A 17,536-nucleotide genomic window follows, 5' to 3' on the forward strand; every position below is an offset into this window, starting at 1 on the left:
CATGGTTGCCTCGTCCTCCCTTTAGTATGTTTCTTCTTCCTAGGGATGAATTTTTGCTGTGTCTCCCAAATTACTCCCAGAAACTCTTGCCATTGCTGTTCCATTGTCTTTCCTTCTAGGCTCATCTCCCAGTCAATTCTGGCCAGCTCCTCCCTCATGCCTCTGTAGTAGTCTTTATTCAACTGTAATACCGTTACATCTGATTCTAGTTTTTTCCTCTCAAATTGCAGGGTAAATTCTATCATATTATGGTCACTTCCTCCTAAGGGTTCCTTCACCTTAAGCTCCCTTATCAAATCTGCCTCATTACACATCACTAAATCTAGAATTGCTTGTTCCCTAGTGGGCTCCACCACTGCTCCAAAAAGCCATCTCGTAGACATTCCACAAATTCCTTTTCTTGGGATCCACTACCAACCTAATTTTCCCAGTCTACCTGCATATTGAAATCCCTCATCATCACTGTAACCTTGCCTTTCTTATCTCCTGGTGTATCTTGTGCCCCACATCCTGACTACTGTTCGGAGGCCTGTACATAACTCCCATTATGGTTCTTCTACCTTTGCGGTTCCTCAACTCTACCCACACAGATTCTACATCAAATGACCCTATGTCATTTCTTGCTATCAATTTAATTTCATTTCTTACTAACAAAGCAACTCCACCCCCTCTGCCAACCTGCCTATCTTTTCGATAGGATGTATATCCTTGGATATTTAGCTCCCAGTCCTGATCCCCTTGTAGCCATGTCTCCGTGATACCCACCACATCATACCTGCCAATTTCAATCTGCGCCACAAGCTCATTTACCTTATTTCGCATACTGCGTGCATTCAGATACAACACCTTCAGTCCTGTATTTCCCGTCCCCTTTCTCATTGTCGTCCCTTTATCTGATGTGCTTGAAGTTAGATTCCTAGCCCTTTCCAAACACACTGTCCTATTTTGTGTTCTAGAGACTTTAATAGCCTCTCCTGGGCTCTCCTTTCTTTTCATAATTTTCCATGAAGTTGAATCCACCCCCCCACAAGCTAACCTGCTGCTTTGTTTCCTGTTAGTCATACTTCTTGGAGTTTTACCCTTCCCTTCCTCCCGACTTTCTAGCTTAAAGTCCTGTTGTCATGGGAAAAGAGGAAGGATTGCCTTTAGAAAATACATTCCTCCTTACTATTTTCCCACAATATCTGGGCAACTAAAATCCTCATGATCACTATTCTAATAGCTCCTAATAGAGTTATGACAACACTGTAGGAGCCATTCGGCCCACTGAATCCATCCCAGCTCTCTGCAGAGCAGTCCAGTCAGTCCTGTAGCCATGCAAGTCTATTTCTCTCAAGTGCCTTTTGAAATATTTAATCTATGAATATATTTTCGTATATTTCTTCCCCCTGTAACATCCACAAGCCCTATAACCCTCTAAGATCTCTGTGTTCCTCCAATTCTGGACTCTTGTACTTCTCTAGTTTTCATTGCTCCTTCATTGGTAGTCATAAAGCCAACTCTCTTTGGACAAGTACATGTCCCATTTTCCTTCATTTAGTGCGATCAAATTTTGTTTGGTAGTCACTCATGTAAATCATATTGAGATGTTTAAGCTACGTAAACGCAAGTTGTTGTTGTCCTGGTTAAGTAATTGGCAAAAGAACGAGAGGAGAGTTAAAAAGGAAAAAAGTTGTACAATTTTGGAGAAAGAGTAGGGGAGTACGACTAATTAGATAGAGCCAGCAGAGCTGAAAAGCCCCTTTCTGTGCTGTATTACTTTATGATTCTAGGGTTGTTACAATGAATACAGAATCAGAATAATCACAGAAAGAGTCCATTCGTCACATTGTGTTTGTGCTGGATGAAGAAAAATTTGACGTTGGATATTACCAAATACACCTGCATTTAGGAAAGGATCAGAATAATTCCTGTAATTAGAATGATGGTATGGAGATAAGAGTTTCCCTACATCTTGAAACACAAATACATAAACTTACCTGGGTAAAATATTTCACTTTTAGTTGTCCCTTCTTTCCATTGTTGAAAAGTTCCTGAGATAATAGTGTCGGACACTTCAGCCCAGTATCGACCTGGAATTTCATGTAAAAAATCATAAACATTTGCTATACATGTGTAAGAAAAACTGTGTAGTTTTACAGCAGTCTCATCTCTATTTCAAATGTGAAAAACATGAAATCTTGTACAAGACGACAAATATATTAAAGTCCTGAGAAAGACAATGGAGAGGAACTAGCTGGTTGTATAATATGGCAGAATGGTAAACATTTTGCAAATAAAATAATTTTCCTTGAACTAGGCGACAGTCCCTGAAATTTGAGCGCCTACTCCTCTAGCTTTGTGCGTGCAGAGGTAAAGAGAAAATTCATCTAAACAGCGAACTGGGATTGACACTAAGATAAAAAGCAAAATACGACGGATGCTGGAAAACAGAAAATGCTGGAAAAACTCAGCAGGTCTGACAGCATCTGTGGAGAGAGAAACAGAGTTAACGTTTTGAGTTTGTATGACCCTTCTTCAGAACTGAAGAGTCATAGACTCAAAACGTTAAATCTGTTTCTCTCTCCACAGATGCTGTCAGGCATGCTGAGTTTTTCCAGCATTTTCTGTTTTTAATTGGGATTGATAGTTGTGTAATAGGCTTCAGCAAGCAATACTCCTCTTTATACTTCCAAATACCAGACCAAGGGTCCATTAAATCGAAAATACATGTTTTTCTGAGCTTAACAGACCTTGCCTTTCCTTAATAATTCACATCTGTGTGCTTGCCCCTTTTCTTCAAATGAAACCTAAAATATCCAGCAGGAAAGAGCCTCACACAGTGGTTATCAGAGGGTGAATGGAATCTGAAACCAGACATTTGAAGGCAAGTGTATTCAGGCCAATTTGCAGGGAAGTACTCTGGGACATTTCATCATGTTAAAGGTCTGTATAAAAGGCAAATTATTGTTGCTGAGATGGTCATGGATTTGAAAAGTATATTCTCGAACTCTCTCTAGAGAGAGAAATCCCGCTAAACTCTAAGGGGTTCAGAGATGGGGGAAGGTGGTTTGGTAGCACAGAGGCTACCAAAGTGTTTTGTGAGGAGTTATGATGGCAGTTTATAATGAGGAAGACAGTCCCCAAGAGGCAGCATTAATTTACAATAGCAGCTAATATATGATGACAGAAATGAAAGTTGGGTGGTCAGTGTGAATAAGGCCAAGGGAGCAGAAGCTAGACTTATGGATAAGTTTGCATGAGCTCACATGCAGGAGTGGTAAAGAACTGAGGGAGCTGAGCTGACTGGATAGTCTCCAAATTGGTGACAAAGGCAGCTATGAGCACCTTACACTTGTTAGAGATGATGGTAGAAAGTGACAGATGGAAGGGCTTTAAGGCAAGATTTGATAGTGGAGAAAAGAAGCCAGAGGTTACCTTTGCTCTCTGGGATGATTCTAGACTGGTGGGTGATATTGGAAGGAAAGCAAGGGGCAAGACCAATTCAAAACAAAATGATGGTATGTGGGTAGCTGTGTGGCTCAAGGATGCATCCTGGAAATTCTGCTCCCTTCATTAATAATTTGGACACAGAGACAAGAGACTGCAGAAGAACATATAACTTAGCAGGATAAGGAGATCAATGCAGTGGCATTAAATGCAGAGAACTGAGAAGTGCGGTGAACAGGAAAATTAAGATATAAATACGCGAATTTATATTGCACCTTTAATGTAAATGCTCCAAGAAAGGGTTTTAATAATAGCCATGCAGAAATTTAATGAGGATTTTTAGTAGATGGAATGCTTTATCAGAAGAATGAAGGAGAGATTTCTTTTAAAATAACAATATTTAGAAAGAAAGGAAGAGGAGAAAGGGGAAGAAAAAAGGATTAGAGTAGGCACCTCCAATTAAAGAGCTAGCACCTAAATAAGCACAATGGCCTTCTGTGCTGCAACTTTAACAATTCTGGTTCATTGCCTTATACCTTCATTTGTTTGACAATTTGGTCCCCCAGATGCCATGCCACTTGTGGTGATGTGGCTTTACAGACATCCTCCGGCATCTTGCTCAAGGGTCCACTATTCACAAAAAACCACAGAAACAGGGCATCATTTGATTGTGGGGCTATCACAACTAAACCCGATCAGTTTTTTGTGCAACATCCAAAGATGTACTTCCACGAAGTGTGCCTGGACAGCAATAAGGAATAGGAATCATGTTGGCTGTTTTCCCCTCTCCCTACTCCAAGAAAACCAAGGCCAATTGAAGCACCCCAACTATGTTGAGCAAGATCACCTAATTAAACACAAATGGAAGACCTTCCTCTGTCTAACTCGTCTGCTCACCATCTTAACCAGATGTGCCCCTGGAACTTTAAAATCAGTTTTTAATGCAATTATTTTGGCCTTGACAGGAATAGAATATCTATAACTTCCGTATTCCCAGTGTATCCACAGACCTATTTTATCTCTCTCATCTTTTATATCACTGCAGCTCAGTAACCCTTTGGTTTGTTTTACTATTTTTTAAAAAAATCACAGGCAGAGACACAACACCTGGTCTCAGAACTACAGTTTTTCTGACACTGATGGTGAGGAAAGAACATGACACAAGCAAGGGATAGGTGATCCAGGAGCATCGTCAACATACAGAAGCCCTCTGGTCAGGACATGCCACATTTTTGTCTTGGCTTTCAGTCTTGATACGTTGAGGAGTTTCCCATCAGATTGTGAGATTGGACTGAACAACACACCACTGGGAGTCAGCAAACTCAGCTATCCTGATGACCACAACCTGACAAACAGCTCAACATATGTATTGGGAAGGCAGCCACCAACTTTGGCTGACTAATAAAACATGCAAACTTGGTAGATGTTTAGCTACAAGGCCTGCATCCTCAGTGCATTGCAGTTGACAACATTAGAGATCAGAAAGAGCAAGGGTCCCAACACTGACCCAAGGTGCTCCATTACAAACCTTTTTTCAATCTGAAAAGCAACCATTTATCACTACTCTCTTTCGTGTCACAACCAACTTCTTATCAAAATACCAACTTTCCCTTTTATTCCATGAGCTAGAATGTTGTTCACAAGTTTGAGTGGCACTTTTGGCCTTTTGAAAATCCATATACACCACTTCAACAGTGTTTCCTTTATCAACCTTCTCTGTTACCTCCTCAAAAAACGTCAGCAAGTTAGATAAACATGATTTGCCCTTGAAGAATCCATCCTGGCTTTCCTTAGCGAGCCTGCACTTGTTTAAGTGAATATCGATTTTATGCCATACAATAGCTTCCAGAAGTTTCCCTACCACTGAGATCAAACTTCTGGCATGTAGTTGCCAGCTTTATCCTTGCACTCCTTTTTGAACAAAGGTGTAACATTCACGGTTCTCCAGTTCTCTGGCACCTCCAGTGTCTAAGGAAAACTGGAAGATTATCACTAGTGCCTCTGCAATTTCCACTCTAACTTCCCTCAGTACCCTTGTACTCATCTGGTCTTGGTACCGTATCTATTTTAAGAGAGCCTTTCCAACACCTGCTTCCTCTTGATTATAAGTTCTTCTAGCAATCCAGTTACCTCCTCTCTCACCTCGGCTTGGGTAGCAAGTTCTTCCTTTGTAAAGACAGATGCAGAGTGTTCATTCAACACCTCCACTATTTCTCCAGCCTCCACATGCAAGTCCTTTTTGTCCCTAATTGGACCTATTCTTTCTTTTACCATCCTTTTATTATCTACATGCTTATAGAAGACCTTGGGATTCTCTTTTATATTTGCTGCCAGCCGCTTTTTGCGCACTCTCCTTGCTTTTATTAATTTCTTGACTTCCCCTCTGGTCTTCCTTTATTCAGCCTGAATCTCCATTGTATTTTCTACCTGACATCTGCTATAGGCACACTTCTTCCTTTTCATCTTTACCTCTATCTCTCTCGTCATCCAGGGCGCTCTGGATTTATTTGTCCTACCTTTCCCCCTTCAGAGGAATATACCCTGACATTGCCTGCAATACTTTTTCTTTGAATGTGGCCCATTGCTCGGCCACTTTCTTTTCTGCCAACATTTGATTCAAACTCACTCGGCTCAGATGCATTCTCATCCCATCAAAGTTGGCTTTCCCCCAATTAATTATCCCTGCTCTGGATTGTTCTCTGTCCTTTTCCATGATTAACCTAAACCTTATTATACAATGGTCACTGTCCCCTAGAGGCTCTCCCACTGATATTTGATCCACTTGGGCCAATTCATTCTGCAGAACCAGGTCCGAAAGAGTTTATCCTCTCTTTGGGACTGGAAACATACTGCTGCAGAAAATTATTTTGAGCACATTCCAGGAACTCTCATCTCTCCTGTCTTTTTGTGCTATTCCTATCCCAGTCTTTATTTGGATAATTGAAGTCCCTTATTATGATCATTCATACTCATGTCTTGCTCAGCCATCAAAAGAGGTGTAGATGATCTCATCTGACTTCACCAAATTCTGAGACTGCATTCCCATCATCTCTCACAGATGGAAGGATGTCAATCACTATTTTTAATACAAGTTAATTTCCTTGTATAATAAAATTCTCAAACTAGAAACCTAATACTGGAATTGTCTTTAAAAAAAAAAAAATCCTCATATAATGCTACAGAGTAAACAATTATACTGTACCTGAGTGTCCCCCAGTGTCCACTGCTGTTCCAAACAGCAACACATATTCTGTTAAGGATGCATGCAAAAGGCACATGGAACCCATCCAGCCTCCAGCGTTCACAAAGATCCATTGCAGGTCCTCATCTGGAAGTATGTGACCAGGGTACTTTTTCCTCAACTCAACCACAACTTTAGTGAATGCTTGCTCATGATTAAGACCTGCAATACAGCACCAGTTTATATTACTGTGATTCAAAATATCAACTATTTTCAATAAATATCTTTCATTAAAACAATTCTCACTTCCAGTGATTCATTGTGCAATTTTGCAAAAAGATGTTAGGCTTTGTTTATTTCTGTCATGTACACAGTACATTAGGTTACTATAAAAAAAATGAACATGACTCAATGTGGATGCCTGTAGGTGATACAACACATTGCGGATAAGCAAATTATGTGCTGCATAAATGTTCCCACTGCTCATTATTCAAATTTTTATTACTTGATCTAGGCACACAACCAGAGATCAATAACTGCTCGGTGAAGTGCCTTTCTGGAATGCAGCTAGATTGTTGTAACTTTTTATATTTTCATGGCGTGGTGTAGTTAACTGCTGCTAAGTGGCAATTGTTAGGCTGTCGATGTGGTCTGGCATGGAAATATGCAGATTATCACTGGATTGAAAAACTAAAGACAACTTGATTAGAGAAGGCACAATAGAGGTAATTTTGAGAAAAAATGGCCTTTGATAAAATGTAGGGCCACTCAGCTCCTCACCTCATTATAGTCTTGAGGCAAACATGGACAAAAAAGTTGAACTCCAGAGGGGAGGTGAGAGTGACTGCTCTTGACATCAAGGCAGCATTTGACTGTGTGTGGCATCAAGGAGCCCTAACAAAACTAGAGTTAATGGGAATCAGGAGGAGAAGTCTCTGCTGGTTGGAGTTATAACTACCACAAAAGGAAGATGGTTATGGCTGTTAGAGGTCAATCATGTCAGTCCCAGGGCATCGCTGCAGAAGTCCCTCAGGGCAGTGCCCTAGGTCTAACCATCTTCATCAATGACCTTCTCTCCATCAAAAGATCAGAATTGGGTATGTTCGTTGATGATTGCACAATGTTCAGCACCATTCGTGACTCCTCAGATAATGAGGCAGTCTGTGTCCATATGCAGCAAGATCTGGACAATATTTCCTGTAATATGGGCAACAAATGCTGGCCTAGCCAGTGAAGTCCACGTCCCGTGAATGAATAATAAAAAAAAAATTTAGACTTGGGCTGATAAGTGGCAAGTAACATTCGCACCACAGACGTACCAGGCAATGACCATCTCTAACAAGAGAGAATCCAATCATCTTCCCTAGACATTCAATGGTATTACCATCGTTGAATCTCCCACTATCAACATTCTGGTGGTTACCATTGACAGAAACTGAATGGGACTAGCCATACAAATAATGTGACTACAAGAGCAGGTCAGAGGCTGGGAATTCTGCGACAAGTACCTTACCTCCTGGCTCCCCGAAGTAGTCCACCATCTACAAGCACAAGTCAGGAGTGTAATGGAATACTCTCTACTTGCCTGGATGAGTGCAGCTCCCACAACACTCAAGAAGCTTGACACCATCCAGGACAAAGCAGCCTGCTTGATTTGCAGCCCATACAACACCAATACAGTGGCAGCAGAGTTCCATCTAAAAGGTGCATTGCAGCAATTCACCAAGGCTCCTTCCAAATTTGCGACTTCTTCCATCCAGAAGGACAGGGTAGCAGAAGTACGGGAACACCACCACCTTCAAGTTCCCCTCCAAGCCACACACCATCCTGACTTAGAACTATATTGCCATTCCTTCACTGTCGCTGGGTAAAAATCCTGGAATTTCCTACCTAACAGCACTGTGGGTGCACCTACGCCACATGGACTGCAGCGGTTCAAGGCGGCAGCTCACCACCACCTTGAGGGCAATTAGGGATGGGCAATAAATGCCGGCTGAGCCAGTGACAACCACATCCCATGAAAGCATTTTAAAAATCATTAGAATTTATATGTCCCTCAAACTGTTAGATGCACACGCTTCAGCGATTCACAAGCACTTTCCAAAGGTAGCAATGGCTTTTATCTCTACTGTTGAAATACAGGAGAAGCATTGCTCACCATTATGTACTCAAGAAAATTGGTACTTAAGAACATTAAACAAACTATGAAGCTAAATGGAGTAGTCAATCAAACCAACTGCTGATTGGCTGTTTAAAATGTTGAACACACCTTAAGAGATTTAATTCATGGACATTAAATGTGCATCTTTGGTCAAAAGTAAATAATCAACACTGCTCAATTGTTTTATTATTGCAATTCTGAAGCCCCACAGATCCTTTGCAAAGCAGGATGGCATTAAACAAAAATATGATTTGCAGAAAATCACAGCCAAAAATAGGACAGACAATAAGGCAGAAGTTTACATTCTTTGATATTGGATTTCCAGTATAAAGTCAATCTGCAGTTCAGTCATGATTAAATGAATTAACAGTGAGAAGAAAAAAATAAGTTGAACACTAATTTGTGCACTGATAATTTCCATTCTAAATATTTGTGCAAAACTGTCATTTGCTATTCAACATTACTTGTGCATTTTCTTTTGTTTAATTGGAATTGAACATTGAAATAATATAGACAATTTCCAATCATTTGATATTTGCTCTCAATACAGAAACTGCATCAGCCATAAAGAAAACCTCAGACACCACAAATAAAACAGACGTTAGTTAAACTCTCTCTATTTCCTAAGTTATATTGGTATTTGTGGGTGTTAGGAATGAGTTATGGCTTTAAAGTTTAAGTTTGGTTTGTATTTCTATATCTCTGTGTTAAGAAAGGTCAAATTGAGTTTTAGTTTCACTTTAAAAAGGTGCTTGCATTTCTAATGAGAGTTTACAACTGTTCCAGCTAAGTTAAATAGACAAGAGTAGAAAAAAAAAAGTGCTGTTGTCTAGCAACAGGGGTCCAGAGAGGCAGGTCCCTCCCACAGACACACAGACAGAACGACAAAAATAGTTTTTTCAGTTTTTTTTGAAGACAGCTGCCAGGCAGAAGCAGCCTAGAACGGGCAGTTAGCCAGTTCCAAGCTAAAGTTGCTTGAAAGTAGCTGCCAGAGAGAGAGTGGAGCAAAAGGGACAGATAGCCAGTCCCAAGCCAAAGAAAAGACACCAAAATCTAAGGGAGTGGAACAGGAGAAAGTCCCAAGCAGACCCTCTAGTCAAAGGAAGGACAAGAATCTGAAAAAGGTCCTGTTAAGTGAAGGTAAGAGTGAGGAGCAGAGAGATAGCTCCAAGATTTAAAGAGACAAATGCTGCAGAAAACATATTTAAAGTGAGAACAGTTTGCAAGAGGCAAGAAGGACCAAAGAGACGGCTGAAAGTCTGTAATTCTTTGCTAGGGGCATATGAAGCAGTGGCATACTGTTGACAGCTGAGCTGGTGAGCGAGTGCGTGGAAGACAGCTCGAATGTATGTGGTGACACAGGCGAGAGGAGCATCGGAAGAAGTGTTCGAAACTCTGGAAGTGAACCCTTGTGGAAGGTGTGAGTGAAAGCATCGTTTTGGGAGAAGATTCCAAAGCGAGCTCTTGGGGAGTTGAGATTGGAAACCCTTGAGTGAAAGACGGAGTTCAGTGAGACTGGTTGGCTCACGGTGTGACAAGCGTCTGAGGGGAGTTGATGACAGATTCATAGCATCTGGTTGAGGTGGCATCTGTCACTTGGTTTCAGAGTGTGGTGTGTCTGACCACTAGTCACAATAGGTTTACATGGACTGCATACTTACTGTGAACATTAAAGTATAAGATAGCTTTTATAACTCGTGTTATCCTTACAAATCCGTATATATCTGTAAAGGTATAGCTGTGGGTGAAGGAGTATTGTAACATCGTTCATCTTTTCTTGTAAAATAAATGTTTTATGCTTTTGTTAAAAGTTCATTAGCTGACTTCAGTGACTCTGTTCAGTAGCCCCTCCTCACATATCTAAACAAACAAATAAAAGTTAGGATCTGTCAAGCTGGGTTCCGCCCTGGGATCAGTTTGTCCAGTGGTAACCTCATTGGGGACCATGACACAGATATAACATTGGCCATATCCCATGTCATAATTGAGAATGCTATCTGCTTGCTCTTATAGAAAATTATAAATAAATTCCAAACAGAAAATGTGCAAGATCAATACAAGGGCTAGGCATGATGGAACAGGATCAATGTTTGGTTGCAAGAGTAATGGAATGTTGGTGCTTTAGTGAATTATCAGTCTTCCCCTGCTGTCCTTTTGTGCTGTCCTTGGGAGATGCACAGAAGTGTCAAATACTTGGAAGCAGATCAACAGCATCAACTTAAATACAAAAATTAACAACTTGCATTTGTAAAGTGCCTTTAACTTAGGAAAACATCCTGAAGTATTTCAAAGGAGCATGAAAAAAGTTTGCCACTAAGCCAAATAAAGACAGGTGACCAAAATATTGGTCAAAAATTTTAAAGAAGCATCTTGAGAAGGAAAGAGACACTCGGGGAGGGAATTCCAGCGTTCAGGGCCCAGGCAGCTGAAGGCACAGTTGTCAATAAAGGAGCAATTAACATCAGAAATACACAAGAGGCCAGAATTGGATGAGTGTTATGATCTCAGAGGGCTGCAGGGCTTGAGATGGTTACAGAGATGATGGAGGTAAGGCCATGGAGGGATTGAAAACAAGGAAGAAAAATGTTTAAAATTGAAGCTTGTCAAAGTAAGAGCCGATGTGGGTCAGTAAGCACATAGTTGATGGGTGAATGGGACATGGTGCGAGTTAGGATACAGGCAAAGTTTTGGTTAAGCTCAAATTTATGAAGGGTAGAAGATGGGAGGCCAGCTAGGAGTGCATTGCAATAGACAAGTATAGGAGGTTAACAAAGACATGGATCTAGGTTTCAGCAGCAGAGGAGGAAATAGAGGAGTCTTAGTGATAGAATGGATATGCAGTGGAAGCTCATCTCAGGGTCAAATAGGATGCCATGGTTGTGAACAGTCTGGTTTGAGCTCAGCCCAACGTTTCCTTACCACTAACTCAAGCTTAACCATTTTGTATGAAACTGCAGTGGCCTGTCTGACTCAAAGTTTATCAAAACAACTTGCATTTATACAAATCGCGGGTCCTCATGGACTTCAGCCTAGGGTCTTAAAAGAAGTGGTTAGTGAGATAATTGATGTGTTGGTTTTAGCTTTCCAACATTCCCTAGATTCACGGAAGGGTCCGTTAGATTGGAAAATAACTAATGTAACTCCTTTATTCAAAAAGAGTGAGAAAGCAGGAAACTACGGGCCAGTTAGCTTAACATCTGTCAAAGGGAAAATGTTAGAAGCTATTATTAAAAATGTTATGGCAGGGTGCTTAGAAAAATTCAAGGCAACCAGGCAGAGTCAGCATGCTTTTGTGAAAGGGAAATCATGATTAACCAATTCTTTGGAGTTTTTTTTGAAGGAGTCGCATGTACTGTAGATAAAGGGGAAGCAGTGGATGTACTATATTTAGATTTCCAGAAGGCATTTGATAAGGCACCACACCAAGGGTTATTATGGAAAATAAAAGCTCATGGGTAACATATTGGCATGGATGGAAGATTGGCTAGCTAACAAGAAGCAGAGAGTAGGCATAAATGGGTCTTTTTCTGGATGGCATGGCGTAATGAGCGGTGTGCCACAGGGATCAGTTGAGGTTGGGGCCTCAACTTTTTACAATTTATATAAATGACTTGGATGAAGGGACCAAAGATATGGCTGCTAAATTTGCTGATGAAACAAAGATAGGTAGGAAAGTAAGTTGTGAAGACATCGTAAGCTACAAACTGATGTGGATAAGCTGTGAGAGGGCAAAGATCTGGCAAATGGATTACAATTTGGGCAAATGTGAAATGGTTCATTTTGGCAGGAAGAATTAAAAAGCATATTATCTAAATGGAGAGAGGTTGCAGAGCTCTGAGATGAAGGGGGATCTGGGTGTCCTAGTGTATGAATCACAAAAGTTTAGTATGCAGGTACAGCAAGTAATTAGGAAAGCTAATAGAATGTTATAATTTATTGCAAGGGGAATTGAATCCAAAAGTAGGAGGTTATGCTTCAGTTGTACAGGACACTTGTGAGAGCACATCTGGAGTCCTGTGTACAGTACTAGTCTCCTTATTTAAGGACAGATGTAAATGCATCAGACACATTCAGAGAAGGCTTTCTAGACTAATACCAGGAAAGGGCAGGTTCGGCTTGTATCCACTGGAGTTTAGAAGAGTAAGAGGCGACTTGATTGAAACATTCAAGATCCTGAGGGGTCTTGACACGGTGGATGTGGAAAGGATATTTCCTCTTGTGGGAGAATATAGTACTAGGAGTCACTGTTCGAAAATAAGGGATCGCCCATTTAAGGCATGAGGAGAAATTTTTTCTCTCAGAGTATAGTGAGTCTTTGGAACTCCCTTCTCAAAAGGCAGTGGAAGCAGAGTCTTTGTATATTTTTAAGGCTGAGGTAGATAGATTCTTGATAAACAAGGGGGTGAAAGGTTATCAGGGGTAAATGGGAGGTTACAATCAGATCAGCCATGATATTTTTAAATGTTGGAGCAGGCTCGAGGAGCCGAGTGGCCTACTCCTGCTCCTAATTTATACGTATTATATCTTATGAGATAAAAATGTCCTGGGAACATTTGATTTTCCTTCAAGAAATACCTTAGATAAGTTATCTTAAAGGTGTTCGATAAACGTGTTGGGAATTGACACTTGACATAAACATAATTTCCATTACACATAAGCACACCTATATTGCAGTAAGCGAATATTAAACTAGGGGTGCATTCACAGCTGCTCCACTTCGCAGACAGGAATTGGTTACAGTGTAAATTCAGAGCCAAGGACCAATTCAAATCCAGTGTAAAGGGCAGCTGCAGTTGCATTTATCATGCCCTGTAACATAAATGCAAAACAGTTTCACATCACAACAGTAAAACTGTGGTTTCAATCCAAAGTTACTTCTGGAGCCAGTCACATTTCACTCCTGTTTCATGCCTGATCCCAAATGCAGTCTTCAGATGCACTACCACCCAAAGGCCTTTGAAACCTACATTTAAAAAAAAATTCACTTGAGAGGTGGATATTGCTGGAAAAGCAAGCCATTTATTGCTCATCCCTAATCTCCCTCAAGGGGGTGAGGTAAGCTGCCCTCTTGAACCACTGCAGTCTGTGTTGTGTAGGTACACGCAAAGTACTGTTAGGGAGGGAGTTTCAGATTTCTAAGCCAGCAAAGAAAGAATAGTGAGATAGTTCCAAGTCAGGATGGTGTGTGACTTGGAGAGGAACTTACAGCTGTTCCCATGTGTCTTTTTCTTATTCATTCACAGGATGTGGGCTTCGTAGGCTAGGTCAGCATTTATTGCCCATCCCCAATTGCCCTTGAGAAGGTGGTGCTGAGCTGCCTTTTTGAACTACTTCAGTTTATCTGGTGTAGGTACACAGAGTGCTGTTAGGGAGCTCCAGGATTTTGATCCAGCACCAATGAAGGAACAGCAATATATTTCCAAGTCAGGATGGTGTCTGCTGCCCTTGTCTTCTAAGCTGAAAGAGTCAGCATTGAAGGTGGTGGATGGGATACCAATCTGTTTATCATTTTGCCTTTAAGTCAAGGGTGCACTACTTCTTGAATACTGCATTGAGTGCCAACCTCTACTTAAGTCTCTTCAATGGGACTTGAACTCAATCTCAGGGACAACTGACAACGCTGGAGAAGTAGTAGTGGGGAACAAAGAAATGGCGGAGGAACTGAATAGGTACTTTGCGTCAGTCTTCACGGTGGAAGACACGAGTAACATCCCCAAAGTCCAAGAGAGTCGGGGGGGGCAGAGGTGAATATGGTGGCCATCACCAAGGAGAAGGTGCTAGGAAAACTAAAAGGTCTGAAGGTGGATAAATCACCGGGGCCAGATGGATTACACCCCAGAGTGCTGAAGGAGATAGCAGAAGAGATAGTGGAGGCGTTAGTGGTGATCTTTCAGGAGTCAGGGAGGGTCCCAGAGGACTGGAAAATCGCTAATGTAACCCCCGTTTAAGGGAGTGAGGCAAAAGACAGGAAATTACAGGCCGATTAGCCTGACCTCGGTCGTTGGTAAGATTTTAGAGTCCATTATTAAGGATGAGATTTCAGAATATTTGGAAGTGCATGATAAAATAGGGCAAAGTCAGCATGGTTTCATCAAGGGGAGGTCATGCCTGACAAATATGTTAGAATTCTTTGAGGAGGTAACGAGTAGGTTAGACAAAGGAGAGCCAATGGATGTTATCTACTTGGACTTCCAGAAGGCCTTTGACAAGGTGCCGCACAGGAGGCTGCTCAGTAAGATAAGAGCCCGTGGTGTTAGAGGCAAGGTACTAGCATGGATAGAAGATTGGCTGTCTGGCAGGAGGCAGAGAGTAGGGATAAGGGGGTCATTCTCAGGATGGCGGCCGGTGACTAGTGGAGTTCCGCAGGGGTCAGTGTTGGAACCACAACTTTTCACTTTATACGTTAATGATCTAGATGAAGGAACTGAGGGCATCCTGGCTAAGTTTGCAGATGATACAAAGATAGGTGGAGGGACAGGTAGTATTGAGGAGGCGGGGAGGCTGCAGAAGGATTTGGACAATTAGGAGAATGGGCAAATAAGTGGCAGATGGAATATAACGTGGGGAAGTGTGAGGTCATGCACTTTGGTAGGAAGAATAGAGGCATAGACTATTTTCTAAATGGGGAGAGAATTCAGAAATCTGGAGTGCAAAGGGACTTGGGAGTCCTAGTCCAGGATTCTCTTAAGGTTAACTTGTAGGTTGAGTCGGTAGTTAGGAAGGCAAATGCAATGCTGGCATTTATTTCAAGAGGACTAGAATATAAAAGCAGGGATATGCTGCTAAGGCTTTATAAGGCTCTGGTCAGACCACATTTAAAATAGTGAGCAATTTTGGGCCCCGTATCTCAGGAATGAAAGGCTTAACATATGAGGAACATTTGAGGACTCTGGGTCTATACTCGATGGAGTTTAGAAGGATGAGGGGGGATCTGATTGAAACTTACCGAATACTGAAAGGCCTGGATAGAGTGGATGTGGGGAAGATGTTTCCATTAGTAGTAGAGACTAGGACCTGAGGGCACAGCCTCAGAGTAAAGGGAAGACCTTTTAGAACAGAGATGAGGAGAAATTTCTTTAGCCAGAGAGTGGTGAATCTGGAATTCATTGCCACAGAAGGCTGTGGAGGCCAGGTCATTGAGTGCATTTAAGACCGAGATAGATAGGTTCTTGATTGGTAAGGGGATCAAAGATTACGGGGAGAAGGCGGGAGACTGGGGTTGAAAAACTTATCAGCCATGATTGAATGGCGGAGCAGACTCGATGGGCCGAATGGCCTAATTTCTGCTCCTATGTCTTATGGCCTTATGGACAACAAACGAGCCAAGGACCCCCTCGAGAGCAACACCTCTCAACTCAGAAATTGAGCTCTTTGGTTCACATTAGAACCAAGGCTGTAACAAGGTCTGGAGCCAAGTGGCCCACCGGAACCAGAACTGAACACTGGTGAACAGGTTGTTGTTGAGGAAGCGCTAACTGATAGCACTGTCAATGATCCCTTCTATCACTCAGCTGATAATTGAAAGTAGATTGAAGTGGTCATTGGAGTGGTCCTACTTTTTGAAGAATAAATGCAGCCTGAACAGACTGGGAATGCGGTTTTCAATGCAGGCTCAGGTCTCTCCCTCACACACATGTATTGCCGGGTGCAGTCAGCAGCTTTGTTATAACATACCTGAGTACTGCCTCGCCAGCCTGGCCAATTCTTCCTGATTGAACACGTCCTCTTTGCTGCTCAGCCACGCGCGGAATAACCAGAAACCAAGCCCGGCCAGGGTCACCAGGGCAACGGTGCGGCACAGCGCGAGCTTCATGGTCACTGGAGCCTGAGAGCGGGGCCGCTCGGACACCACGCCGGAGCCTGAGAGCGGGGCCGCTCGGACACTGCACTGGCTCGAGTCCGTCAACAGACGATCCGATTCCACCTCGGACAGCGGCCGCCGCTTCTCTTTCACCCACCAGCCGAACCGCCGGCTTCTACGGCGTAGTCTCACCCACTGGCAACGCCCCCTTTCATTGACAGATAGCTCGATCCGCCTATGAGCGCCAGAGGCTTCACAAAGTGTTCCGCCCCCCGACCAATCAGCGCGGCATTGAGTCTGGGGGCGGAGCAAAGGGCGGGACGCTTGATGTTTGATGATCAGGCTGACTGAAAGCTATTCCGAGGTTCCTCCACGCACAAAGAGCAGAAATGGACTGAGAATGATAGTTTCCAATCATTTTCTCTCTCCACAGATGCTGTTAGTCCTGCTGAGTTTTTCCAGCATTTTCTGTTTTTGTTACTAATCATCATCTGTTTTAAGGCAAGCATCAACTTTCAAAAACTGCTTTGAGCTGAAAAAACTTAAAATTCAGCTGTTTGCATCCTATCCTGTGCATCGATCACCCCATGTCCTCACTGATCTCAGACAAAAGCAAAATACTGCAGATGCTGGAAACCTGATATAAAAGCAAAAAATGCTGGAAATACTCAGAAGGTTAGGCAGGATCTGTGGAGAGAGAGTTAGAGAGTGGAGAGATTTCCCAGTCCCCGGAACTTCGGACATGCAACCTAAGATGTGCGTCGAGAAGCGGTGGAAATTCTGAAACTCTGACCTCTGTGGGAATTACCTGGGAAATTTCAATTTTTGATGGACAATTCTCCTTCTCCCAAGACTCTCTGCAAAAGTTTCTGACTGAGTTTGAGTCAGAGACTTCAGACAGTTCCGATGTACTTAGCTGAATACTTACCCAGAGAAAACCCAGTCTAACTCCTAACTGACCCTT

At 42.3% G+C, this 17,536-nt stretch overlaps 1 protein-coding gene and 1 long non-coding RNA gene across 2 annotated transcripts in view; both read right to left on the minus strand.

Annotated features, from left to right (window-relative positions):
- Positions 1-16,775, minus strand: part of sigmar1 (sigma non-opioid intracellular receptor 1) — a 28,066-nt gene extending 11,291 nt beyond the window's left edge. Inside the window, exons 1-3 of the mRNA XM_078551582.1 lie at positions 16,446-16,775; positions 6,632-6,832; positions 1,980-2,072 (exon numbers count right to left, since the gene is read on the minus strand). Coding sequence (XP_078407708.1) covers positions 1,980-2,072; positions 6,632-6,832; positions 16,446-16,584 — 433 coding nt within the window. The 5' untranslated portion in view covers positions 16,585-16,775. The remainder of the gene's footprint in view (positions 1-1,979; positions 2,073-6,631; positions 6,833-16,445) is intronic.
- The window catches only part of LOC144686420 (uncharacterized), a 103,858-nt gene that overhangs the window by 11,291 nt on the left and 75,031 nt on the right, over positions 1-17,536 (minus strand). The gene's annotated exons all lie outside the window — the stretch shown is intronic.

This window comes from Cetorhinus maximus, chromosome 1, assembly GCF_964194155.1.
Source record: "Cetorhinus maximus chromosome 1, sCetMax3.hap1.1, whole genome shotgun sequence".
Taxonomy (NCBI): domain Eukaryota; kingdom Metazoa; phylum Chordata; class Chondrichthyes; order Lamniformes; family Cetorhinidae; genus Cetorhinus; species Cetorhinus maximus.